The 26,698-nt window shown below is 60.6% G+C and overlaps 2 protein-coding genes across 2 annotated transcripts in view; one reads left to right on the top strand and one right to left on the bottom strand.

The window, feature by feature from the left end:
• LOC106732134 (A.superbus venom factor 1) overlaps positions 1 to 26,698 on the top strand; it is a 48,939-nt gene that overhangs the window by 10,713 nt on the left and 11,528 nt on the right. The window contains exons 7-32 of the mRNA XM_075902289.1: positions 545 to 632; positions 1,020 to 1,122; positions 1,541 to 1,661; positions 2,425 to 2,540; positions 4,511 to 4,654; positions 5,181 to 5,393; positions 5,853 to 6,047; positions 6,992 to 7,153; positions 7,587 to 7,716; positions 8,414 to 8,482; positions 9,030 to 9,236; positions 12,812 to 12,968; positions 13,667 to 13,752; positions 15,272 to 15,411; positions 16,772 to 16,984; positions 17,820 to 17,886; positions 18,490 to 18,579; positions 19,185 to 19,388; positions 20,032 to 20,107; positions 21,187 to 21,346; positions 21,522 to 21,617; positions 21,843 to 21,993; positions 22,585 to 22,748; positions 24,420 to 24,578; positions 26,114 to 26,173; positions 26,449 to 26,539. Of these exons, the coding sequence (XP_075758404.1) occupies positions 545 to 632; positions 1,020 to 1,122; positions 1,541 to 1,661; positions 2,425 to 2,540; positions 4,511 to 4,654; positions 5,181 to 5,393; positions 5,853 to 6,047; positions 6,992 to 7,153; positions 7,587 to 7,716; positions 8,414 to 8,482; positions 9,030 to 9,236; positions 12,812 to 12,968; positions 13,667 to 13,752; positions 15,272 to 15,411; positions 16,772 to 16,984; positions 17,820 to 17,886; positions 18,490 to 18,579; positions 19,185 to 19,388; positions 20,032 to 20,107; positions 21,187 to 21,346; positions 21,522 to 21,617; positions 21,843 to 21,993; positions 22,585 to 22,748; positions 24,420 to 24,578; positions 26,114 to 26,173; positions 26,449 to 26,539 (3,462 nt within the window). The remainder of the gene's footprint in view (positions 1 to 544; positions 633 to 1,019; positions 1,123 to 1,540; positions 1,662 to 2,424; positions 2,541 to 4,510; positions 4,655 to 5,180; positions 5,394 to 5,852; positions 6,048 to 6,991; positions 7,154 to 7,586; positions 7,717 to 8,413; positions 8,483 to 9,029; positions 9,237 to 12,811; positions 12,969 to 13,666; positions 13,753 to 15,271; positions 15,412 to 16,771; positions 16,985 to 17,819; positions 17,887 to 18,489; positions 18,580 to 19,184; positions 19,389 to 20,031; positions 20,108 to 21,186; positions 21,347 to 21,521; positions 21,618 to 21,842; positions 21,994 to 22,584; positions 22,749 to 24,419; positions 24,579 to 26,113; positions 26,174 to 26,448; positions 26,540 to 26,698) is intronic.
• Positions 19,928 to 26,698, bottom strand: part of LOC102458375 (adhesion G protein-coupled receptor E1) — a 198,344-nt gene continuing 191,573 nt past the window's right edge. The window contains exon 19 of the transcript XR_012896649.1: positions 19,928 to 19,962. The gene's annotated coding sequence lies outside the window, so the exon portion shown is untranslated. The remainder of the gene's footprint in view (positions 19,963 to 26,698) is intronic.

Below are 26,698 nucleotides of genomic sequence, written 5' to 3'. Positions count from 1 at the left end.
GAGGGCGACGAGGGGTAGGAAGGTGACTCCCCCATAGCCAGGTCTTGGGGTATCCCAGTGGAAAGAAGCAGAAATTCCGCCTCAGTCAGGCCCCTGGAAAGCGCCTCCACGCAACCCCAAAGCGCTTGCGGGCTTCTCTCCTGGACCACGGCGCCGCAACGCGCTTGAACAGCGCCCAGGAGCAGGGACGGGGCTTCTCCTCCTCCCCGCGGCGTCTCTCCTCCTTAGACGCAATCAGCTGAGGGCTCCCAGCGCCGATCGCGGCCCCGCCTCCCAGCCGCTCCCCCTGCCCTCGCCAGGCTGCCGTCCAGCGCCCCGCCGGAAAAACAGAAAATACCAGGCATTGCACAAGTCCGGTATTTTATGAATTTTATTTACCGGACAGAAGGCGCAAAAACCGGACTGCCTGGTAGAATACCAGACAACCCTACCTTGACCATGGCTTTTGGCCCTCGGCGGCTTCCTGCCAGCGTCTCTCCCGCCCTTGGGCCCAAGTCCCCTTCCCTCTGGTGACCCTGGGGTGACTGTCCCCCACCTTTTGCAGTGCTGCCCAGTTTCGAAGTGATCCTGGAGCCATCCCACAAGTTCTTCCTCGTTGACCAGAATGAGCTGAGTGTCGACATTTCGGCCAGGTGGGTTCCCCTTCTCTCGTACGCGTGCTCCCGCCGTGGCTCCGTGCAGCGGGGCAGCTTCTGGGCATGAAGTAGAATCCCCTGGTCGGCTCCTGGCTGCATTCGTCGGTGTCACCAGACACCTGGGTGTTGCCTTGGTAACCCACTTATTTCTCCTTTTAATGGAGTGCATTGGTTACCGGCTCTGTCTCCCCCATGAACTGCTGTAAGGGGATAACAGCCTACTACTGCTGTCAGCAAATGGAATTACTCCTTTAGCGCCAGTGGTTCCAGCTTTGTGACCTGGGCTTGTCTCGCCTGCCCCTCTGTGCCTCAGTTTCCCCCATTGCTTATATAGGAATAATGTGGAGTATTTTCTCTCTCTGCCACACTCTGTTCTCTGCACAGATTCTTGTATGGGAAGCCAGTTCAAGGCCAGGCCTATGCGCTCTTTGGCGTGATGGTGGAGAATGAGAAAAAGAGCATTGTGAACTCACTCAACAAAGTTCCGGTGAGAACCCTGCCCCCGAGCATAGGTTACGCTGATGGGGCTGTAATGGAGCAGGGAGCTTTTTGGGATATCTGCTTTGCTTTCATAATCTGAGATAAGAGGGGAGGCCAGGGGCAGAGTTTGGATCGATATCCAAATACAACAAACATCCTATATTTGCCAACATATAGCATATGGGGAGAAAAGGGGAAGTAGATAGCAATGAACATAGAAGTTATGGAAGGTAGAAAACTGATAAGGGAAGCTAAAGAGAAATGGGAAAACTCCAGAGCTAGGAACAAAAATTTTTTTAAGTATATTAAAAACAAAAATATTCTGGCAATGGCACAGGCCCATTACTAGATGGAGGCAATAAAACTGAAAGAAGAAAAGAAAGAGGCCAGGTAACTGAAACCAGTTATTTTCCTGTCAATTTCAGATCAAGAATGGCAAAGGCAGCGCGAAGCTAACCAAAGAAATCTTGCAAAGCAGGTTTCCCAACCTCAGAGACATTCTCGGCCACTCGATCTACGTGACAGTGACTGTGCTGACGGACACAGGTGAGGGAGTGGCCGACGGTTGGGTTTTTAGACCGGAGCAGAGCGTAAGTGATACACTGCTAATCCCAGCAGGCTTAGCGCACCTCTCATCTTTCCAGTGCCTCTGTCGCTGGGCACAGGGGAAGCACAAGGGTGGGGGTTGCTTTGTATCTGAAGAGCAGGAAAACATGGACTCATCCTCATTGCTGTTGTCTTTCAAACCTCCGGGGTACTATTCCAAATATTACAGCAGAGCTCCAGCTGGGATCAGGGTCCTGTTGTGTCGGGCGCTGCACAGACACAGCGAGAGACAGACCCTGCCCCAGCCGGGATCAGGGCCCCGTTGGGCCGGGTGCTGCTCAGACACAGCGAGAGACAGACCCTGCCCCAGCCGGGATCAGGGCCCCGTTGGGTCGGGCGCTGCACAGACACAGCGAGAGACAGACCCTGCCCCAGCCGGGATCAGGGCCCCGTTGGGCCGGGTGCTGCTCAGACACAGCGAGAGACAGACCCTGCCCCAGCCGGGATCAGGGCCCCGTTGGGCCGGGCGCTGCACAGACACAGCGAGAGACAGACCCTGCCCCAGCCGGGATCAGGGCCCCCTGGGCTGCACAACACATAGTCCCTGCCCTGAGGCGCTCCCAGTCTCACAGGCAGAGGGAAGGTCGCTGTCTACATGGCCCAGGTCACACACAGGAGTCAGTGCCAAATTCAGGCACCAAATCCCCCGAGGCCCAGCCCGGCCATGGCCCCAAGACCAACAGACTTTCTCTTCATTCCCAAGGGAGCGACATGGTGGAGGCTGAGAAATCCGGGATCCGCATTGTGACCTCCCCCTACAAAATCCTCTTCACCCGGTCCGCTGCGTACTTCAAGCCCGGGCTGCCCTTTAACCTGGTGGTAAGTCCAGCCAGCGGCGTCTCACACCACGGCCTTCACCGCGTCCCCTTACAGCCTGGGAGCTGTGCAGCACCAGGGGAGAGCAGGGGGCCTTGGCTTGCTGACAGTGTTCAGTGAGAGAGCCCGCGTCCCTTCTAAGCGGCCATGTCCGTGTGCGGAATAAATTGTGTGACGCGCATCAATATGCAGATGGCGTGCGACACGCCGGTGACGTGCGACACGCCGGTGACGTGTTGCACGTCGCTTCCGTATGGGCGCACATAACAAAATTCATCCTGCACGTGGGTGATCTGTGGTGGGGGTAGGGACGAGGGGTTTGGAGTATGGGAGGGGGCTCAAGGTTGGGGAGGGACGAAGACTTTGGCTGGGGGTGCGGGCTCTGGGGTGTTTGGGGAGCAGGAAGGGACTCCAGGTTGGGACCAAGGAGTTGGGAGTGCGGGAGCAGGCTCAGGGCAGGAAATTGGGGTGGGGGTGCAGGGTCTGCGCAGGAGTTAGGACGCAGGAGGGGGATCGAGGCTGGAGTGCAGGGTCTAGGAGGGAGCTAGGGTGCTGGAGCAGCTCAGGGCTGGGGTGCAGGATCTGGAGGGAGTTAGGCACTTAGGATGCTGGAGGGGACTTGGGGGTTGGGCTGCAGGGCACATACTTGGGGCAGCCCACCTTGGGTGGGGAGGAACAGGTGACTCCGCATGGCCTGGGTTGCCCCGTGCTCACGTTCAGGCCCCGCCCCCACTGCTCCCATTGGGCATGATTCTCAGCCAATGGGAGCTGCGGGGGCGGAGCCTCCAGGTAAGTGCAGTGCTTCCCAGATGTCACAGCGAGATGAGTCCTGCCAGGAGGGGATGAACGGCAGCACAAGGAGCCGCCTCCTCTCCCTTCCCAGGAAGGACTGGACCAGAACTTGGAGGCTGTAAGGCCCCTTTCTTCAGCCAGCCCTGCTCCTGGGGCTGGAGGCGCATGTCTCTCCCACAGCCTGGCAGCTTTGAGCCTCCATGAGGGCTTATTAGGCAGCTGCGCAGAACATAAGAGTCTTAAGAACATAAGAACGGCTGTACTGGGTCAGACCAAAGGTCCATCCAGCCCAGTATCCTGTCTGCCGACAGTGGCCAGCACCAGGTGCCCCAGAAGGGGTGGACTGAAGACAATGATCAAGCAGTTTGTCTCCTGCCATCCTTCTCCAGCCTTTGACAAACAGAGGCTGGGGAACCATTCCTACCCCCTGGCTAATAGCCTTTTATGGACCTAACCTCCATGAATTTATCTAGCTCTTTTTTAAACTCTGTTGTAGTCTTAGCCTTCACAGCCTCCTCTAGCAAGGAGTTCCACAGGTTGACTGTGCGATGTGTGAAGAAGAACTTCCTTTTATTAGTTTTAAACCTGCTACCCATTAATTTCATTTGGTGTCCTCTAGTTCTTATATTATGTGAACAAGTAAATCACTTTTATTCACCCTCTCCACACCATTCATGATTTTATATACCTCCTTAGTCTTCTCTTTTCTAAACTGAAAAGTCGCAGTCTCTTTAGCCTCTCCCCATAAGGGACCCGTTCCAAACCCCTAATCATTTTAGTTGCTCTTTTCTGAACCCTTTCCAAGGCCAAAATATCTTTTTTGAGGTGAGGAGACCACATCTGTACACAGTATTCAAGATGTGGGCGTACTATAGTTTTATACAGGGGCAGTAAGATATTCTTTGTCTTATTTTTTATCCCTTTTTTAATAATTCCTAGCATCCTATTTGCTTGGTGAGTCTTTAGTGGCTCATGATTCATCAGCCTTGACAAGGGCACTGGAGCAGGTGGAAAACAGCCAGGCAGATGTCTGCATAGCAGAGCCAGGCCTTGTAACGGACGAGATCAGACCTGCGGGTCTGGGAGTCTGTCGGGAACATTGGACTGCAGGGAAACCTACCGGGCACCTTCACCCATCACTAAGCTCACATCCCCCCTCTCTCCCGTCTCCGGACACCCAGGTCTCCGTGGTGAACGCGGACGGCTCCCCCGCCCCCCAGATCCCTGTGCGCAGTGGGACAGGCGCCAGTGGTGTGACGCAGGCCGACGGGACCGTGCAGCTGGCTGTCAACACCCCCGCAGATGCCTCTCAGCTCTTTGTGAAGGTGCCTGTTGCATCGCTCGGGGCGGGATGCTCCTGAGGGCCGGGTGCTGGTTCTCCACACGGTCGGGAGAGGTTGGAACTGGACCCCTGGGCGGGTCTGAGCGACCATTGCTTGGGTCTCCGGACCCAACCAATGGCCAGTGGGTCTGATTCTCTGTTGCCCATCCCATCTAAGACCCACCCACCCCCCACTGAGCAATGGGCCTTCTTGGCTGACAGCATCCTGCCTTCTGCCCTCTCCACCTCAGTGCCAGAGGCACCTACGGGAAGGGGTTTGATGGCTGCTTCACTCTGTTCTCTGCTCCGAGCGGCCCAGAGGGGTTGTGGGCAGGGGAGGGGAGGTCAGAGCAGCCCTCTGGCTCCTCTAAACTCAAGCTGGGGTCTGGACCCTAGAGGCAGGGGGCACGAAGAAGCTTAAATCCACATTGAGCCTGGGCCCGTCTGCCATTGGCTCCAGCCGCATCAGGGCCTGTCCGCTTTCAGTCTCTCCAGCGGAGACTGTCTGCTAACCTTCCCCTCACCCCCAGGTGGAAACTGTGGTTCCCAACCTCCGGCAGGAGCATCAGAGCGCCGCAGTCTTCGCCCTGACAGCCTATGGGGCACAAGGGGGCTCTGGGAACTACCTGCACATGGCGGTGTCGACCGCCCAGCTCCAGCCGGGCCATGCCCTGCCCGTGAGCTTCAGCCTGCGCAGCGGGAACGCCGAGGTGCAGAAGCAGATCCGCTACTTCACCTACCTGGTAAGGGGGGACCGCAGGGCAGGGGAAGGCAGCTGGGAGTCTAGTCCCAGCACTGGGGGGAAGGGGAATCCAATGGTTAGAGCAGGAGGCTGGGAATCAGAACTCCTGGGTTCTGTTGCCAGCTGTGGAAAGGCAGTAGGGTCTAGTGGTTAGTTACAGGCACTGGGACTCCTCGGTTCTCTTGCCAGCAGTGGAAGGGCAGGACAGTAGTGGCTAGTGGCTAGTGACAGGCACTAGGACTCCTGTGGCGAGTGGTGGAAGGGCAACGAGGTTTAGTGGCTAGAGATGGGCACTAGAATTCCTGGGTTCCTTCACCACCAGTGGAAGAACAGTGGGGTCTAGTGGTTAGAGATGGGCACTAGGCCTCCTGGGTTTCCCTCCTGGCTCTGTGTGATGTTGTGCTAACGGGCTCATTGGGACTTATCCAGTGACCGCTGGTGCTTCCTGCTGCCCCCCCAGATCCTGAACAAAGGGAAGATCATCCGCGCTGGGAGACAGGCCAAGGAGGCAGGACAGAGTCTGGTGACCATGTACCTGCCCATCACGCCCGACCTCATCCCGTCATTCCGCATCGTGGCGTACTACCACGTGGGGCAGAAGGAGATCGTGGCGGACTCGCTCTGGCTGGACGTCCAGGACTCCTGCATGGGAACGGTGAGCTGGCCTTGTCTCGGGGGCGTACGTCAACATATTTACACTAGATCTACCTGGTGTTGCTCAGGTCTGTACCTCAAATAAGTTTAGTTTTTCTGCGTTTAAATCATTGCTTTAGGTTGGGCCTGGCGTGAGGGGTTCAGTATGAAGGTTACCCTGGGGTGAGAGGCAACCCCTGCCCTCTCCCACCATAGCAGCCTGAGAAGCACCTGCCTGTGGCTGCTGCAACTGCAGCGGGCACTGTCGGGGGACAAACAGCCACTCAGACAAACAGACACACAAACAGAAAAGCTCTCTGAAATATATAGTACATAGCTGTCCCTTTCTCCACCCCTGCCTCCTACTGGCCCAATGGGGTTATAGTTGTCCCGGGCCTCATCTCTGGCCCTTTGCTGCCCCCTGTGGTCACTCTGCAATATAACCATCCCTCCTGCCAGACCCCTCCTTTTCCATTTTATGGGAAACAATCCAATTCAAGGCACATCCCATTGTCCTGGCACAACCAAACCCTGACTTTGCTTTAAGTTATAATAAGAGGACGCTTCCTCCCAAATTTGGTGCTCCTGGCGCTTACCGGTGAGGAGGCATTCTTGATCAAAGGAACTCACAGATAGACGATCACACTGTCACATTTCACAGACCAGGATTGTTTTTCTGACAAAACACCGATTCGTTGAAGAATTCCTGGTTAATGCTGCCTGAGAACGGGGCTGGCTCAACCCGTCTCCATGTCTGACTGCTCCGGAGACTGCTCCTTTAGCTCCAGTGGCTGACACCGGTGTTTCTACAGCCCGAGGACAGCGGTTCTATGCCCTCTTTTCCAGGGGCAGCAGGGAGCTCCCATATCTCTGGAGTCTTGTCGTCATGGGGGAGGGGGTCTACATTCAGCAGTCACCCTCCTCCCCCCATGGCTGATTCGTTCTTTCCTCCTGTCTCTACGGAAGCTGAAGGTAACGGGTGCCGCGGAGCAAGACAATGGAGTCCAGGTGCCAGGCGGGCGGATGAACCTCCGCGTGAAGGGAGATCCCGGAGCCAGGGTCGGGCTGGTGGCTGTGGATAAAGCCGTTTATGTCTTAAATAGGAAATACAAGTTCTCCCAGGCCAAGGTGAGTGTAATGGCAGGGGGGTGGCAGGTGGCAGGTCCGGGGCCCGAACCTGGGACCACTGCCTCTTAAAGCAGAACCTTCTGCTACCAGGGTGAAAAGAGCTCATCTTGCAGCAGTTTCTCTGAATGTTGCAGCCGCCCCTGGTGCAGGAAATAGCAGGGGGAGGGATGAGTTATATGTGTGGCTGAGGGGCATCTGTGATGGAGGAGAGTGGAGTATAGTGGTTAGAGCAGGAGCTGGGGGTCAGGACTCATGGGTTCAGTTCCTGACTCTGGGTGGGAAGTGGTGCTAGTTGTTAAAGTGGGGGCAAGGTTGGGGGCAGGGCTGGGAAGCCGGGCTTCTAGGTTCTCTTCCCAGCTTCTGGAGGGTAGTGGTGCCTAATGGTTAGAGGGCGGAGCAGGGAATTGCATTGTGCCCCCCCTGGTCTCTCCAGATCTGGGATGCCGTGGAGAAGAGCGACATCGGCTGCACGCCCGGCAGCGGCAAGGACCACGTGGGGGTGTTTGCGGACGCAGGGCTGCTGCTGCAGACCAACGTGGGCACTGAGACGCCCCTGCGGGCAGGTGACCCGGTCGTGCCACGGGGCTCTGCTGGGCGGCCTGGGATCCAGCCCCTGCTCAAGCCGTGTGGGAATGGAGTGAAGACAGGCCCGGCCCCCCGGGCACCGGCAGAGCTGGAGACCGATCTGCACAGATAGCCCATGCTGGCCTCGTAGGGGGCATTAGGTTGTAGGGAGCCAGGCAGGGCTCTGTGGGGGCTCTCTTCTGTGCGAGTCAGGGCTGACCCCAGTGCCCCAGTGTGGTGCTAGGGGGTGCAGTGCTACAGGGAGAGAGGAGCTCTGCAGGGGGCAGGGAGCAGGGAGGGGACTCAGCAGGGGGCGCTGTGGGGCAGGGAGCAGGGAGGGGGATCAGCAGGGGGTGCTGTGGGGCAGGGAGCAGGGAGGGGGCTCAGCAGGGGGCGCTGTGGGGCAGGGAGCAGGGAGGGGGCTCAGCAGGGGCCACTGTGGGGCAGGGAGCAGGGAGGGGGCTCAGCAGGGAGTGCTGTGGGGCAGGGAGCAGGGAGGGGGCTCAGCAGGGGGCGCTGTGGGGCAGGGAGCAGGGAGGGGGGATCAGCAGGGGCTGCTCTTCCCTCTTAGTCAGTACAGACCCCAGTGCCCCAGCCCAGGCGAGAGCCCCAGCGTTGAGCCTGGCTAATTCCATCTCCCTGCGGAGATGCTGCCACATCCCCACCACCCTGAGGTGCACTGTTCTCTCTTGCCAGAGTCCCGCTGCTCCCAGCCCACTCGGCTCCGGCGCTCGCCCCTGATCTCGGGGAAAAAAGCTGCCAAAGGTAAGGGCCCCTCTGCACGGCCTTGGGCCGGCTTCCTGCTTGCACGCACTCTCGCGCCCTCTGCTTGCACACGCTCTTGTGCCACTTTCACGCACTCTGGTGCCCTCTGCTTGCACACGCTCTTGTGCCACTTTCACGCACTCTGGTGCCCTCTGCTTGCACACGCTCTTGTGCCACTTTCACGCACTCTGGTGCCCTCTGCTTGCACACGCTCTTGTGCCACTTTCACGCACTCTCGTGCCCTCTGCTTGCACACGCTCTTGTGCCACTTTCACGCACTCTCGTGCCCTCTGCTTGCACACGCTCTTGTGCCACTTTCACGCACTCTCGTGCCCTCTGCTTGCACACACTCTTGTGTCATTTGCACACACTCTCGTACTCTCTGCTTGCACGCACTCTCGCACCATTTGTACACACTCTCGTGCCCTCTGCTTGCACCCACTCTTTCACCCTTTGCACATCTCTCCCTTTGCACTGCTGCTCTTGCCCACCCCCTCTCCCAGACGTGTGCCGTGCCGCACACTGAGGGGGCCCTGCTTTCCCGCAGCGAGGCAGTACCCGAGCCCACACCTGCGGAAGTGCTGCGAGGATGGCATGCACGAGAACCCCATGGACTACTCCTGCGACCGCCGGGCCAAGTACATCCTGGAGGGCAGCGAGTGCGTCCGAGTCTTTCTCGACTGCTGCAGGCACATCTTCAAAGCCCCCCTCACGGTGCACAGAAGGGAATTCTTCTCCAGGCACATACTACTAGGTAGGGCTGCCAGGTGTCCGGTTTTCTACCAGACAGGCCGGTATTTGCGCCCTCTGCCCAGTAGAAAGATGCAATGTGCAATGTCTGGTATTTTCTGAATTCCCGGGGGTGCCAGATGGAAAAATGGTGGGGGCGGGGGAGCGACTGGGAGGCGGGACCACGATTGGCGCTGGGAGCCCTGTGGTCGCATGCAAAAGCTGGGCGGGGCAGGGAAGGGCGGGGTGGGGGCAGTAGCCAGGACTCCCAGTCCCCTCCCCTGCCTCCGCCCGGCTTCTACTAGCACCTAGAGGGAGCGCCTGCCGGGGGCACGGCCTGTTGGACTCCGGCTGCGGCCAGTGGCTGCATCCCCCACCCCCCACCAGCTCTGCTTCCCGCCCCCCTTCCTCCCGTCCAGCCCCCCAGCCCCCGCACCCTTCCCCCTGCCAGCCCCGCCTCCCATCTCCCCTTCCTCCCAGGCGGCCCCCAACCCCCCTGCGCCAGCCCTGCCTCCCAGCCCCCCTTCCTCCCAGCCAGCCCTGCCCCCTCCTGGCTGGTCCCTCCCCCCCACCCACGATCAAGTGTGTCCGGTATTTTGGGGGGGTCTACCAGGTAACCCTACCTGCTAGGTACGTCTCCATCTGCCCCAGGGGAGCAGAGTGCGCCAGCGTCACCAGCACTCCGAGAGCTGGGATCCAGGGTGTGATGGACCGGGCCGTGTCTGGGCACAGCTGAGGGCATCCGCTCAGGGCAAATTGCTCAAATTTGGGGCTCCTTACAGCCCCCAGACTGGTGACCTCTCCAAACAGGCCACAAACCAGTCCCACAGAGCGCTCCAGCAGCCTGCCTGAAGCCTCACGAGCAAAACCCCTCCGACACCCCAGCAATATCCGTGCCCCAGATGGCCCCGGGCCTCATACACAGGTGGGGGGTCCTAGCACCCAATCCCACCTACCCCGAACAAGTTCTGTCCGGTTCCAAGAAACCAGCCACAGATCCCTGGTCAATTTACCCTCTGGACCTTACCCACAAATCACGCTGGGCCAATCCTTTAGCATCTAACAACTAAAGGTTTATTAACACAAGAAAGAAAAGCATGAGAGTAAGGTTGTTAAAGAATAGTACGTTACATGCACCGAATCTCCCAGTCCTCGATGCAGGCTCTAGCAGAGATGTTACAGCTGCTGGTTTAAAAGTTCTTGTTGCACATCCTAGCATCAGGATGGGTTCACAGGTCTTCCAGGCTCTTCAATCCCTGCAGTGCTGCCTCTGGGATGAAGTGCTGAGCTGAGAACAAAATGGCATCGACCACATGGCCTCTTTATACCTCCTTCCTGGCCCCTTCTTGTATGCAGCAAGTCACCTGGTCAGAGGCCAATCTCTATGTTCCCTGCTGGCTGCTCTCAAGTGACAGCCCCCATTCTTTGGGTGTGTCCTTGGCCCATCAAGTGCCATTGTCCCACAGGGCCTGGCTAATCAGCCTGTCCATAGCAATGCTCAACCACATTCACAGAAATATTCAGCTTCCACACAGATTACAGATTCCTATCTACACACACAGACATTATACACTCACATAAATAGCATACATAGGCTCAGCAAACAATAAGCTCCCATTCAATACCCCACATGGCTCCCTTTTATACCAATTTCTGGGGCCAACACCCCCACCTAGGGGTGCCGCAGCGATCTGGCTGCTTCCCTCCAATTCGGTAATGTGACACAGGGGCAGGTCCTTGTAAGACGTTGGAGCCCCCTGCTTCTACCAGCTAATACAGGGATGAGCAAAAGGACCGGCCATGCGGGTTGATCCGGCACGCGGAGGCCCTGCCTCTCCCCCCGTCCCCAGGCCAGTTAGGGTCTGGGGATGGGGGAACGCGTGACGTCTCCTCCCGCCCTGCGAGCAGCGCGTGGTACGTGCCGCGTGCTCCTGACCGGGCGGGGGTAGGGCGGGAGGAGGCTGCGACGATTTAAATCGCCACTTCATTTCCCTTTGCCGAGTAAACAAATCTACATGGCTCCGTCGACGGAGGCCTGTAGTCTAGACGTGCCCTAAGTGATTGCAAGTGAAAACAGGCCGCGCAGAGCGGATTATAAATATGCACAGCTAGTCCTAACACGTAGTACAAATTTACCCTAAAACGGTTCTTATTCCAGCTAAGTCTCCAAGCCAGGGAAAATTGTTTTTCCCTGGGGCTTCTGGTTCATTCCCTTGCGTGTTCCCGGCTGTTTTTCTGAAAAAACTTCACTTAAGTCCACACTGCAATTGCGTTCGTTTGACAAAAAATTGAAAGAAGGGAGGGGGGGGGTTCCAACATTGGTAAACCTCTTTCTACGAGGAAGAAGCCTGTTTCCAAAAGAGCTCTTTCAGAAAAAGGCTTGTGTGAATGGGGAGAGGGAGTTCTTTCGCAAGAAGAGCAAAGAGGGAAAAGCACAGGTGCCCTGATGGCTATTCCGCCCATAGTAATCACAGTGTACATGTGAGAGAGCGTCCATTCAGTGTGGACGCTATCTGTCGAAAAAGATCGCTTTTTCGATGCCCCTTGGCAGTGTGGACGCTCTCTTTCAGAAGTTTTTTCAGAAGATCTCTTCTGGAAAAGCTTCTTCCAAAAGAAGCCTGCAATCTAGGCATAGCCTCAGACATTGAGGGAAACACTTTTGATGGCTTCCATTTTCACATTTAAAACCATAAACCCCATATCTCCGACTCTTCTTACAAGAATCATGCCGACACCAAAATAAGAGATACAGATCCAGCAGTGTGTGACATTAAAATTGACAGGTGACATAAGGTATTTTGCCCAAAGCATCTTCGAGTTGTGCATATTTGTGTCCATAAGACTGGGACTTTTCAGCTTAGAAAAACGGAGACTAAAGGGGGATAGGATAGAGGTCTATAAAATCATGACTGATGTGGAAAAAATGAATGAGGAAAAGTTATTTACTTATTCCCCTAACATAAGAACTAGGGGTCACCAAATGCAATGAATAGGCAGCAGGTTTAAAACAAACAAAAGGAAGTTTTTCTTTACTCGGCGCACCGTCAACCTGTGGAACTCCTTGCCAGAGGAAGTTGTGAGGGCTTGGACTTTAACAGGGTTCAAAAAAGAGCTAGATAGATTCATGCAGCTTAGGTCCATCAATGGCTGTTAGCCAGGCTGGGTAGGAATGGTGACCCTAGCCTCAGTTTGTCTGGAAATGGGTGACACACATGATGATTGCCTGTTCTGTTCACTCCCACTGGCATTGGCCACTGTCAGAAGACGGGACACTGGGCTAGATGGGCCTGTGGTCTGACCCAGTTTGGCCATTCTTACATTCTAAGTCAATTTCATAACGCATGGTGGCGGCGGGGGAGGCAAAACTGTCACAATGGGCCAAACAGAAGCCTAAGGGACTCCCTGCCCCAGTACACCAGCCCCAGGTGGAAAAACTCACCTTTTTCGCACTGTTGGTCCAGGGTTCAATCCACCCCTTGTACTAACCTGGCTGTGACATGCCAGGTATCCGCACCCGCTTGGGTCCAGGGATGCACAGCAAAGCCGACCCATCTCCGGGCTCAGGGCAGGCCTGACTCCTTGTTTCGCTCCCTCCCGCAGCATCAGCAAACGTTCAGATGTTAAGCCGGGAGGTCCTGGGCCCCGTCGCAGAGGACGGCGAGTACCTGGCGGATGAGGGCATCGTCTCCAGGAGCCAGTTTGCGGAGAGCTGGCTCTGGCAGATGGAGCTGCTTCCGGAGGAGGCCGATCCGGACGGGTACGCATCAGGCCGCTCTTGGGCGGAGGAGAAACGCTCAGGGGCAGATCCGCCCGGGTGGATGTGGCCTCACCTTGGGCAGCTCCCGGTCAGCAGTGCAGCGAGGCCAAGGCAGGCTCCTTGCTTGTCCTGGCACCTTGGAAGCAGCCACCAAGCGCCTAGGCAGGGAGCAGGGGACATAAAAACATAAGAACGGCCAGACAGGCTCAGACCAAAGATCCATCTGGCCCAGGATCCTGTCTCCTGACAGTGGCCAATGCCAGGTGTCCAAGAGAGAATGAACAGAACAGGGAATCATCCATTCCTGACCAATCCTCCATCAATTTGTTTCGCTCTTTTTTGAACCCTGTTAAAGTCCCGGCCTTCACAACATCCACTGGCAAGGAGTTCCACAGGGGGACTGCGTGTGAGTCAGGAGGTTCTGCGCGCTGCTCTCGCTCACAGGCACCGCCCCCCAACTCCCATTGGCCGGGAAGCAGCCAATGGGAGTGTGGAGCCAGTGCTCAGGTGGACCGGAACCATCAGGATCCCTTTTTGATTGGGCGTTGCAGTTGAAAACCAGACACCTGGTCACCCTCTGCCCTGCCTCCATTCGCACTCAGCCCCAGATCTGTTCCCCAGAGGGGGTCCACTCTCTGCAGCCAGAGGGACCTTCCTCAGGCCGTCACCCCAATCAGTCCCACTGCTCTGTCTTCCAGGCTGGCTTCCAAAACGCTGCTGGTGTACCTGGAGGACTCCATCACCACCTGGGAGGTGCTGGCTGTGAGCCTCTCCCAGACACGGGGTAAGGCTGGGAACCACGTGTCCCCCGGTGATGTGGCTGAGAGCGCAAGGATGGGCATATGGTTAAAGAAGAGGACAGGGAGTCAAGTCTCCAGGCTTTGGGGGAGAGTAGGGGCTAGTGGTTAGATCAGGTTGGGAGCCAGGACTGCTGGATGTTTCCCCACCACATCTGGGAGGGGAGTAAGGGGTAGTGGTTAGAGCAGGCTGGGCCTCAGGACTCTTGGCTTTTATTCCCAGCTCAGGCAGGGACACACTGCCTGCCTCTCACTCATCACCATCCCCCCCTCTCGTTCTGTGCCTCAGTTTCCCTTTCTCTGAAACAGCATTAATCCCATGCATTAGCCCAGTGAAGATTTGTGGGGTGCCCTGTGATTTATAACACTCTAATTCCCTTGGCGATGAGGGCTGGGAAGCTGGGGCTAGAACCAGCTACGCCTGGCTCTGCAAACACAGGTTCCTGCCCTGGAGCTGACGGAAATGCCCTGGTAGGGGTCAGAGCCAGCCCAAAGCCAAGTGAGACCCAACCCAGCACTGTTGCCTCCTGCCCCTGGGGCTGGCGCAGCGGCCTAGTCCGGCCGCTGCCGTGCCCTATGCGGCCAGCAGCCCCTGGGGTGCCCCGGTGCCCTCGCTCCACAGTACAGAGAGGGGCTGGCGAGTGGGGGGCTTGCAGCCACCGAGGCCACGACTCCGCAGGCAGGAGCGGAGCTGACCCGGCCCACCCTGAGAAGTCTGGTTGTTTGCCCATCTGGCCCAGCCTGGGCCCAAGGCGTGGGGCTGGGTGCGAGTTGGACTCGAACCAGCGGCGTGTGTAAGCGGGGGATGGGCCCGCTGTACTGGGGAGCGTGTCTGGCTTCCACATGGCCCTAGGCTGGCGAAAGGCTCTGAGTCCCTCCGTCACTTCCTTTACCCAGAAGCCTCCCTGCCCTCAAGGGCTCCCCTCGTGTTCTCCCGTGGGGCAGAGCCGCCGGGATGCTGCAGGTGGGACACTCGCTCTGGAGGTGGCCACAGGCCTTCAGGCTCTGGGGGGCAGGGCCCTTCTCCCCAGCGACAGCCCCCCGGCCGGGGTTACCCCCCCCCCCAGTCTGGCTCGTGAGGCCGCTTGGCTGGGGGCATCTCTCTGGGCTGGGCCCTCTGCCTAAAGCCTCCCTTGCCAGCCCCAGCTCCCCTCTCTGCTGCGCTGCCTCCAGTCCCCGGCTGCTTCTCTGGCGACAGCCCTGTCAGGCTGACTGGGAGCGGAGGCCTCTTCCCCTTTGCTCTGGGGGACTGTCAGTCTCAGGGCCCTGCCACTTTAGTAAGGGGCCAACGGTCCCCTCACACATACCCCATCACTCCTCTTTGGCCTGCTCACTAGATGGGAACCTCCCTTGCTCAGCTGAGACAGGCCTACTCCACCCCAGAGCTGGCTGCATTTCCTGGGTGCGACTCTCAGGCCCGCACAGCTGCGGGGGACGCGGGACGCGGCGGCCAGGAGATCCGATCCGAGGAGGGCCGGGCTCTGACGGCACTCCCTTCCCTTGCAGGGATCTGTGTGGCCGACCCGCACGAAATCACGGTGATGAAGCAATTCTTCATCGATCTCCGGCTGCCCTACTCCGTGGTGCGGAACGAACAGGTGGCCATCCGGGCCGTGCTGTACAACTACGCGCCCCAGGCGCTGCAGGCGAGTAACGATCCGCAGCAGCAGCATGGAAGCTGCCCCTTTGTGAAGGATGGCAAGGGGAGTGGAGCCTAATAGGTGGAGCTGGGAGTCAGGGTTCATGGGTTCTAGTCCCAGCTGTGAGAGAAGGGTGTGGTCTAGTGGTTAGGGCAGGGGGCTAGTAGTCAGAATTCTTGGCTTCTAGTCCCAGCTGTGGGAGAAGGGAGCTGTCTAGTGGTGGGAGGGGGCTGGATGTCAGGATTGTGGGGCTCTGGTCCCAGCAATAGGACTGGGGTCTACTGGGTAGAGCAGGGGAGGGTTAATTAGCATGCACTTGTGATGCATGTCAAGGCTTTTAAAGGAGGAGTGTTAATTAGCTATGGATGGAAATGAGATTTGCTGTGGATGTTGCCAGGGCCCCATAGCAGCAAGCACTGAGGCTAGGAGGGGAATTTAAGAACAGACAGTTTGGGTCAGACCCAAGGTCCATCTAGCCCAGCGTCCTGCGCCTGATAGTGGCCGGGGCCAGGTGCCCCCGAGGGGAAGGGGAAGGGTAGCCCGGGATGAAGAATGCCTTTGGGGCGAGGCTGAGGGATTTGGGCTTAGTCAGTCTGCAGAAGAGAAGAGGGAGGGGGGATTTGAGAGCAGCCTGCAACTACGGGAAGGGGGCTCCAAAGAGGCTGGCGAGAGGCTGTTCTCAGTGCTGGCAGATGGCAGAACGAGGAGCGATGGGCTCAAGTTACGGTAGGAGAGGTCCAGGTTAGATATTAGGAAAAACGATTTCCCTAGGCGGGTGGGGAAGCGCTGGGATGGATTCCTTAGGGAGGTGGTGGAGTCTCCATCCCTAGAGGTTTTGAAGTCCCGGCTTGACAAAGCCCTGGCTGGGATGATTGAGTTGGGGTTGGTCCTGCCTTGGGCAGGGGGCTGGACTTGACCTCCCAAGCCAGGTCTCTTCCAGCCCTGGGATTCTACAAATACAGCAGGAGCCAGGGGGGTGAGACACTTAGAAGCGAGATGCCGGCCACCCAGTTTGCAGTGTGGGTCAGGACTGCGTTATGCCCCCCCCCCCCCCCACGCTCTGGCATGTCCTGGTTCTGGTCCATCATGGAGAAGGAGTTTTACTCTGGATCAGAACTTCCCCAGAGCCTGCCGGTACTTGGATCCAAGCCTCTGGTTCCGACCCATAATGGAGACCGGGAGCAGACACGCAGTTTGGGCGTGGACCAGAACATCCCTAAAAGGTGGCGCTTTGGGGATCTGGGTTCCTGGTTCTCCCAGGGCCCGAGCAGGCTTGGCCTTGCCGAGGGCGTGGGGCGTTTGCTGGAGCCCGGGAAGCCCCCCCCCCCCCGACCTGGCTGGTAAGGAGGGGGCTTGTGGCCCGCAGGTCCGGGTGGAGCTGATATACAACGAGAAGATCTGCAGCTCCAGCCGGCGCGACAGCAGGTTCCAGCAGGAGGTGGTGATCCAGGCCGGCGCCTCGCGGGCCGTCTCCTACGTGATCATCCCCCTGGAGCTGGGCGAGGTGGAGATCGAGGTGAAAGCGGCCGTGCACGGGCTCCCCGTCGCGGACGGCGTGAAGAAGAAGCTCAGGGTGGTGGTAAGCGATAGGGACGTCGGCGTGGAGTCGGCGACGCGCGGCATCGCTAAAGCCAGGTTTATCGGTTAATCCTATCAACTACCCACACCCCGTCCCGCCTTGTGTCAGAGGCAACACGGGGGGGGGGGGGGGAGAGGGAGCTGGTGCCTGTGGGGAGCTGGCCCCCTCCCCCCTGCCCCACTGCTGTCTCTGGCATGGAGCAGCCTCTGTCCACCGTGCGCCCCCCTCGCCGCAAACAGAGGCTGCTCCGTGGGATGCCAGCGCAGCCTCTGTCCGTGGGGAGCTCAGGATTTTAAACTGCCCCCCTCGCAGGCCGGCCCCCCTGCTACCCCACGCTGCTGCCTCTGGTACCCACCCCCGGGGATGACCAAATAATCTTGTAACCGCTACGTTTTGATGCAGTTACACGACTCTTCAGTTCATCGACATCTCCCGTCACTAGGAAACAGCTGGGCTTTGGGGGTGGTGCCACCTGGCTGCCTGATGCTGCTGCTCTTAAGCTGGGCTGGGCCTGTCCAGGCTTTGGCTGGGAGACCTGGGGTGGAGGGTGGTCCCTGGTGCTAAGGGTTGTTGTGCTGTGATGAATAATGTGGTTGGAATAACACCTGGTATTTGGGGGCAAACTGCTGGCTGCATCCTGCTGCCACATGCCCCCAGAGGAGTGGGGTAGGGACAGCCCACATCTGGGGCAGTTGGCTCTTCCTCTTCTGCCCCCTTTCCCCTGAGGCCTCAGGCCCAAAGGCTGCTGCTGGGGGGTGTCCAGCCCTGGAAGTCTTATGGTGCCAGGTTTGGGGAGCAAGCAGCATGGCCCCCACCAGCCTTTTCTCCCCTGCAGCCTGAGGGCATGAAAATCTTGAAGAACATCAAGAGCGTCCTGCTGGACCCGGTGGCCCGCGGCTCAGGTAGGGCCCGCTGGGGCAAACCCCCCACCCTGTGGGGCTGAGGCCCTGCTTCGAAATCCACCCCCCCCCCCGCTCCGAGCTTTGCTTGCTGATTGCACATGCCAGGACAGGAGGGGCAGGTGGCTTTCTGAGGCTGGTCCCAAGACACAGTGCCAGGTCTGACTGCTGGGAGCGGCCGGGCTGCTGCTAACAACCTACAGCTGCAGCCAGCTGATGGAGCTCGTCCTTTAGCCCAAGTGCGCCGCTGGGGGACGGAGGTTGTGGGTTCTAGCCCTGCTGGCACGAGGCATGTTAGAGGCACAGTGCAGGTGACCCTGGCAAGGGGCAAATGAACAGTCTGAAGGGGTGAGATGTTCCATAACCAGCCCCCTACCCCAGGAGCACGTATATTTCATGGCAAGAGGGGTGGCCCCAAAATTGGAGCCCCAAAAAACCTCCACTCCCAAAATGCCCCAGACTGGGGGCCTTCTTGGCACACTGTAGGGCTCTGGGTTCCCCAGCCACTGCTCGGGGGTTACAAAAGCTGGCCCCAACCCCTCACCACGCCAGCCTAGTCACAGATGCCCAACGTGGTTCCCTCGGTGACCCGGGCACTTCTCGCAGCCTCGGGGGAGCAGCTGGAGACAATCGGGCCCGTGGACATGAGTAACGTGGTCCCCAACACGGAGCCAGTGACCTTTGTCAGCGTGAAGGGTAAGGGCTGGGGGCGAGCCGGGCAAAAGGGAGGGGGGCACAAGAGAGCTGCTGGGGGGGGGGGAGATGGCAGCGTGAGGTCCCCCTCCGCCTCGTTTTCACCCGTTAGCCCCCACGTCCAGGGCTTTGTCGCCAGGCGACGGGCGCTTGGAGCGAGACAGAGAACAGGCCCCCGGCTTTCATCAGGAACAACAAAGTCCCCGGAGCCCCCGTTTCCAGGGCAGGGGTGGGAGGCAGGAGCAGCAGATGCTCCTAATAGTGGGGACCATTGGTGCCTGGACCATAGCCCCACCTCCTGCCCCGCCCCTTCCCTCACAACTCTGCCCCCACTCACCCCGTCGCCCGCCCTGGTACCTGATAGAAAGTGATGGGGCCGTGGCCCCCGGCACCCCCTGTCCCAGGACCCCTAGTTGGAAGGGCAGCGCCCAACAAGGAGCAGAGGGGCCAGGACTTGCTTGGCGTTGGGGGGGTGGGTCTCAGGCCCACGGGGGGGAGCAGGGTGCTGGCTCAGAGGGGTGGGGGTGGGGCTGGAAGGGAGATGGGTGGGGAGGGTCCGGTAGGAGAGGCCCTGCCCAGCCCTCACCCCCTCTGTCCGGCCTGGCCAGGGGACATCGTGGGCGACACGGTGGAGAACTCCATCGACGGCGCCAACCTGAAGCACCTGATCCAGGTCCCGGCGGGCTGCGGGGAGCAGAACATGATCGGCATGACGCCCGCGGCCATCGCCACCCACTACCTGGACAGCAGCCGGCAGTGGGAGCGGCTCGGGGTGGAGCGCCGGGCGGAGGCCATCAAGTTCATCACGCGGGGTGACTCTCTGGGCAGGGGTGGGACGGGGTGGGAGGGGTCGGAGGGGGCTGGCACAGGCTGCTCTGAATGCCCTGGCCTGCCCCCAGCCACCGCAGCCTTGGGGTTGCTCGAATTTACTCTGCGCGGGGAATCAGTGACTGGCTCAGGGGGAGCAGGCTCTGGCCACACCCACCATCGCCCCCCTCCCACCAGGAGGCTGGGGGGGCAGGACCCTGCAGTCCCGCTGGGATCACCCCGCTGGAGGGGCCCACACGTAAGAGGAACTCAGGACACCATTCTGTAAGCTCTGCCCCGAAGCAAACAGGGGGACACATTCATCCTGGCCTGGGCTGCTTAGGACGTGCTCCGCACCAGCCTCAGCCGCCTTGTGGCCGTGCTGCTGGGACCAGGGAGATGCTGCGTCTAACTGGAAGGGGAGGCGGGTGCTTGGGGCTAAGTCCTCATCTAGAGGGAGGAGGGGGGCAATTTGGACTGTGCTTGGCTAGCAAGGAGCCCGGTGAGCCCTTGAGATGAAGGGCTGCAGAGGGGTCTGTGGGGATCAGCTTGTGACCAACAGCTGGGATAAGCGTCTAACTGGGAGCGCCCCCTGCTGGCCCCCCTGCAGCACAGCACAGAGCCCAACCTCTGGTCTCTGGGTTTCAGGGTACACCCAGCAGCTGGCCTACCGCAAAGCAGACAACTCCTACGCGGCCTTCACCAACAGACCTGCGAGCACCTGGTAAAGGGCTGGGAACAAGGGCTGTAGAATGCCGGAGGGACTGGAGCGGGACCCAAAACCCCTGGGGTTCAAGGCTCCCTCTTCCGCTCACAGCCCCATGCGGGCCCTGGGCAAGTCCCTTTGTCTCTGCCCCGGGGTCTCCCCCCCAGTAAAACGAGCCCTTTGGAGCAGGGCCGGCCTCGGGCCCTGGGTCTGTGCACAGCAGGGCCCCAGCCTCCGTCGGGGACGGGTGCCGTGTGGCGTGGTGACGGGGTGACTCAGCCGGCGGCCTCTAGGCACAGCCACAACGCAGCGCCCGGTGGCTGCTTAGCTCGGGGGTGGCCGCACGCTTTTACCGTTCGGGTGCGGCTCAGCCAGCCCCCCATGCGCCCCCGTTCTCTGCCTGCCAGCTGGGACTTCTGCCCTGCCCAGGGGGCTTCTGCCCGAGACAACTGGGGCATGCGGAGTGGAGGGGGGGAGGCACTTGGGGCTCCTCCTCAGCATTGGGGTGCTCCTCATTTCTCACCAGTGCCCGGCCCCCGCCTGATGTTTCTGTGGGTCAGCGGCCCCCGACCCAACAAAGTTCCCCACCCCTGATTTAAAAGTTCAGCCGCACAGCTCGAGTCCCCCCCGCCTTGCCCTCGGGGGACCCCCCCCTCCGCTCCAGGCAGCGAGACAGTAGCGAAGTTGCAGAGGGGTCCAGACTGAGCTGTGCCAGGAGAGGCAGCAGCCAAACCAATAACTCCCCTGGCTGTTTGCTGATGCCTCCCTGCCCTGCTCGCAGCTCCCAGCTTGCCAGCACCAGCAGCAGGGCGGGCGTCTGGGGGTACCCTGTGCCCAAGCCAGGCCAGCAAGCCCCGGGCTCTCGCGGGCGCGGCCTGGCTCCCGACAGCGGCGTGCGGCTCGAGCGGTCAGTGCATTCGGCCAGCCCGCGTTTAGATTAACCGACGGCGAACCACGGAAAAGTTCGTTAGCGTCGCTGGCGGGCAGCACTCGCGGGGGGTCCCTCGCGTGGACCCCTCGTTAATAGTGGGAGCCACACTAATCCAGGGCCGGGGCGGCTCGTCCCTTGCTCACCCTGGGCCTGTCCTGCCCGGCAGGCTGACGGCCTACGTGGCGAAGGTCTTTGCCCTGGCCTACAGACTCATCACCATCGACCCTGAGGTGCTGTGCGGGGCGGTGAAGTGGCTGATCCTAGAGAAGCAGAAGCCGGATGGGGTCTTCCAGGAAGATGCCCCCGTGATCCACGGGGAGATGGTGGTGAGCGGCTGGCCCGGGGGGGGGCTGGGGCAGGGGTCGCTTGGCTCCCTCACAGAGCAGCCACTTGGGGGCACTGGGCCCGGGCTGCGCATTCGGGCTGGGAACGGGGCACACAGGGTGCGGGCTGCGGAGCCGTCCGGAACTCAGCCCTTTCCTCGGGCTCGTCTCTCCCTAGGGGGGGTACCAGGGGTCGGAGCCGGAGGCATCGCTGACGGCCTTCGTTGTCATCGCCATGGTGGAGGCCAGAGAAGTCTGCCAGCAGTACGTGGAGGTGAGTGGCGTGGGGCATGAGCCCCGCCCGCCTGGCGAGCGGGGGGCAAGAACGTAGGACCGGGGGGCTAGCAGTCCGGGGAACGGGGGTCAGGACGCCTGGGTTCTATTCCTCTGCTGATTCACCACCCAGCCTTGGACAACGTGACTTCCCCTCCCCCTGCCTCAGTTTCTCCAGCGGCTCGGCCTCCCCTCTGGGCGCTAACGTGGTCTCGGTGCCTTTCAGAGCTTGGGCAGAAGCATCGCGAAGGCAGGCAATTACTTGGCCAGGCGCCTGCCAGACCTGAGGAAACCCTACTCCGTAGCCATCACGTCCTACGCGCTGGCGCTGCTGGGCCACGCCGAGACGGGCGAGCGGCTCATGGCGCTTTCCACGGGTGAGCGAGGCTCTGCTCCCGCCTGCCTGGCCCCGCAATCCATCCCCATCGCAGGGGGGGCGGCAGGGGAGACGCCCGACCAGAGCAACAGAGCCTCATAATCCCCCTCCCCTTCCTTGCTACATGGGTCAGACCCCTGGGCCCAGTTGGGCTGGGCTCTCCCCTTCCGCTGCATTGGGTCAGAGCCATGGGTCCAGTACCACCTGCTCCCTGTACCCACGCACTGAGTTTTTTCTTTTCCCCAAGTTGCTCCGCCCCCTCCTCTACCCTTAAGCCCCGCCCCTTCCCCAAGGCCCCGCCTTCTCTGCATCTTCCCGCCCGTGCTCCGCCCCCTCCCCCAAGGTGCCCTTCTGCCTGGTTCACCAATGCTTCCAATCAGCTGATCGAGGGTGTCACTGACCAGCTGTGGCTGGTGGGGGTTAAGAACCCCCCTTTTTTTTTCAGTGGGTGCTCCAGCCTGCTCCCCCCAGACTGGGACCCCCCTTCCTTGTGTCTCCCCCCCCCATAACTAAATGGCACCAGACCCCCAGTGGGCCCCGCCCGCTCCCAGGCTCTGCTGTGTCGGTGACGGGGCCCCTGGCTGCCCCACAGGAGGAACGCACTGGGCTGACCCCCAGTCCCATCTCTACTCCATCGAGTCCACCTCCTACGCCCTGCTGGCCCTGCTGAAGCTGAAGAAGCAGGCGCTGACGGGGCCCGTGGTCCGGTGGCTGACGGAGCAGCGGTACTACGGAGGGGGCTACGGCTCCACCCAGGTAAACCCCCGGCTGCAGCGCCCCAGGAAGGGCTGGTGGGCTCCGGCGGCTGGCTCTGCCGAGTTAGCACATCGCCTAAGGCCAGGGCACCAGCCCGTCTCTGGAGACATCGCCTGGCCCGGGGCTCCCATTAGCCCCATGGGAAACTATTCTGCAGCCGAGTGGTGAACGGGGCCACGGGCTAGGAGCCAGGGTTCCTGGGTTCCCTACCCAGCTCTGGGAGGGGAAAGGGCCCGAATATTAGAGCAGGCGGCTGGGACCCTGCCCAGCTCTTCCACATTGTTACTCTGGGACCTTGGGCGTAAACCCGTCCTTTCCCGTGCCTCAGTTTCCCCCTCTAAAAAGCACTGTGGTTCTTCCTCCCCCACCCCGGCTGCAGGCAAGCTGCCAACCTCCCAGGCAACGGGAAGGCAAGCAGCTTGCTAACCCCCCGTGGCCCTATTGATGGGGGATGTGGGTCACTGTGGTGGGTTGGGCCTCTCCCCTTCTACCTCTTCCTGCTCCCACGGGTAGGATACACCTCCTCCTCCTGCCCCCCCCCCCGGTTACCCCCTTTGACTCCTTGCCGTCCCAGCCGCCGGGAGGGGATATGTTACCCCCTTCCAGAGCCTTTGCCCCCCAGAAGGGCGGATTGCCCCCTCCTCAGCCTGGCCTTCCTCCCCAAGGAGGGGTTGTGTTCCCGCCCTGGCACCCCCCCCCCCATTCCTAGCCAGGCAGCTGCACCCTGCGCTGTTTGTACCTCCCCTCCCACCCCCCCTTGCCAGGCCGGTGGGGGCTGCCTAGTTCCATGTGGGAGACAGGCAGCTCTTTGTTCCACGTTAATCTCAGCGGCTGTAGGAGCCTCTTGTTAAAATCCTGGCAGCAGCTCAGTGACCAGGGGGGTTGGTCCTGGGAGACGGGGATGGGCTGCATCTGAAACACCTGCCTCTTGGGGCAGGCCTCCCCCACAACGTGCAAGCGGGGCCTGGAAGATCACCTCAAGCCACGGAATTGGCCCCATGGCCACAGAATCGGGCCACGGAATTCCCGCTCCTGGCCTGGAATGCTTGCTGCCGGCCACGCGTCACCCAGCTCGGCCTGCCTGAGCCTGCAGACAGCCTGACAAGGCTGGGGGAGACATGGGCTGCTCCCCAGCTGCCCCCCTGGCTTGTTTGAACCCTCAGGAGCTAATGCTAGGGATGGGGTATTTATTTGTTACTGTGGCTCAGCCGATGGGCATGTTCACTCTGGTCCCTAATGATGGCAGCCTACTCGGCTCTGTGCAAAAAATTATGCAAGCATCCTCCAGAAAGGCCTTCAGTAGCCTATCAGTGCCGGGATAACTGGATGGCATTCCCTGGCCTGCCCAACCCAGGCGCTCAGGCTATGGTCTGAGGGTCCCGCCTGGCCTGATTATTTGTTCTTGTTCTGTGCTCCTCCACTTGATCAGCGCATCTTTAGACCCAGGGATGCCCCCCGCCCCGAGGGTGCGGACACGCTGCCATCCAGTCCCCCCGTGGTCTCTGAGACGCTGAGCAATTTCGGCCCCGTCCGTCTCCCAGCAAAGGCATTTGCTCCAGCCCTTCGAAAAATGTTCGGGGCTCGTTTCTACCCCCCCTCCCGGCTGCAGGGTTTGCTGGATGTTCCTGGGAGCCCTCGTGTATTAACCCCTTTGCTCCGTCCTTGCCGCAGGCCACCATCATGGTCTTCCAGGCCCTGGCCCAGTACCAGATGGACGCGTCGGACACCCAGGACACGGCGCTGGATGTCTCCATTAACCTGCCGGGGCGGAGCAGGCCGCTGCTCTGGCGGATCAACCGGGACAACGCCATGGTGGCCCGGACGGAGCGGGTATGTCCCAGGGGCGGGATTGGGCGCAGGAGAAGGTGGGAGGAATCAGGAGTGTTGCCAGCTGTTTGATTACACAAGCACCTTTTCCCTGTCCCCGCTGCCACGGCCTTTCCCTAAGGCCCCGCCTCCACCCCTTCGCCGAGGCCACGCCCCTTCCCTAAGGCCCCGCCACCACCCCTTCGCCGAGGCCACGCCCCTTCCCTAAGGCCCCGCCTCCACCCCTTCGCCGAGGCCACGCCCCTTCCCTAAGGCCCCTCCTCCACCCCTTCGCCGAGGCCACGCCCCTTCCCTAAGGCCCCGCCTCCACCCCTTCGCCGAGGCCACGCCCCTTCCCTAAGGCCCCGCCTCCACCCCTTCGCCGAGGCCACGCCCCTTCCCTAAGGCCCCGCCTCCACCCCTTCGCCGAGGCCACGGCCCTTCCCTAAGGCCCCGCCTCCAACCCTTCTCCGAGGCCACTCCCCTGCGCACTCCATTCCCACTGTCCCCCCCCCACCTGCCTCCACTTTCACTGGGATGGGGGAGGGGTTTGGGGTGTGGGAGGAGGATCCGGGCTGATCCGGGGCGGGGGGTCGCGGGCTAAGCAGGGGATGTTTGCTCTGGGCGGGATTTCAGGTGCGAGGCGGCTCAGGGCTGCAGCTCAGGGTTGGGGTGCAGGAGGTGTCTCGGGTGCATGTGGGGGAGTCAGGCCGGGGCAGGAGGTTGGAGTGTGGGAGGGGGTTGGGATGCAGGGGGAGGGGAGGTTGGGGAAAAGTCTCCAGCCAGGTGGCACTTACCCCAGGCAGCTCCAAGTCCCAGTTGGCAGCAGGGCAGGGCTAAGGCAGGCTCCCTGGCTCCGGGCTGCCCCCGGAAGCAGCCAGCGTGTCCTTGCGGCCCCTAGGCAGGGGGCCAGGTGGCTCCCACCTGCAGGCCCTACCTGAAGGCCCCGCCCCCACCGCTCCCATTGGCCGCATTTCCTGGCCAATAGGAGCTGCAGAGTCATCGCTCGGTCAGGGGCAGCGCACAGAAGGGACGTGCTGGCTGGTTCCTGGTCCCGCTGGGCCACCGGACTGTTCGTTGGCTCCGGTGGCAGATTGATCCCCATTCCGGGAAAGCAGGCGGGGGGGCGGTGGAAGGGCTGGGGTTCGCCACGCCGGCGGGTGGCACGGTCATCCTGGGGAGGGTGGGAAATTGGTCATGTGTGAGGAGCTGGGGGAGGGGAACGGCCCGTGGGGGAGAGGTACTGCGGGGTGAGGGATGGCCCATGAGCACGGACCAGGCCTGCCCCCTACAGCAGAGGTCTCCAAACTCTGGGCCAGCCCCCGAGTGAGGGAGAGCCACTCAGCTCTGTTCCTGGCCTCCGCCCCAGCTGCTGGCCCCACTGCTGGGGCCCTGGTTCTGCTCCCAGCCCCGTCCCCAGCCCCCTCACCCTCTCCGTACGGTGCCCCCCTCCTGGGGCTGCGGCTCTGGGGGGAAGAGGAAGCGGGGGGCACATCTGGGGCAAGCCACTTGTATCTCCGACAGCCTGGTCGCTAACCTGCCCCCTCCTGTCCCCACAGACCAAGCTGACCGACGGCTTCACCGTCTCGGCCAAGGGACACGGCAAAGGGACCCTGTCGGTATGTGTGGGCCTCTGAGACCCTCCCCCTCCGCCTAGGGGGCTCCTGGACGTTCAGCCTGTGGCTCCCAAAGCCCCTTTCCCCCGCGTCCTGGATCGGAGGGGGCAGCAACACCGGACTGATGCCCCCCTGGTCCCAGCACTGCCCCCTGCTGGGTCCCCTGTTCCGGCCCTTTCTCCCCCATCCTGAGCGCCTCTCCGCTCTGGCCGTTTCTCCCTATAGATCCCCTAGGCCGGAGCAGCCTGGCTGATATCCGTCTCCTCTTTCTTTGCCAGGTGATGACGGTTTATTACGCGCCCCTGACCGAGGGGACGGCCGCCTGCAAGAAGTTTGATTTTAGTGTGTCTGTGAAAAATGCGCCGGGGGGTAAGCTGGAGAGAGGGGGCTGGGTTGGGGAGTGTCAGGCCACAAAACCGCTACCTCTTTCCCAGTGGGATGGGGTTAACCTCCATACAGCTTTTCTCTTCCTTGAGCGGGCAGTCCTTCCTGAAGTCAAATGCCACCCAAATGATTATTCTGGCTGCA

The sequence above is a fragment of the Pelodiscus sinensis genome, chromosome 19, assembly GCF_049634645.1.
Source record: "Pelodiscus sinensis isolate JC-2024 chromosome 19, ASM4963464v1, whole genome shotgun sequence".
NCBI classification, from domain to species: Eukaryota; Metazoa; Chordata; order Testudines; family Trionychidae; genus Pelodiscus; species Pelodiscus sinensis.
This window is presented reverse-complemented; position numbering and strand designations above follow the sequence as displayed.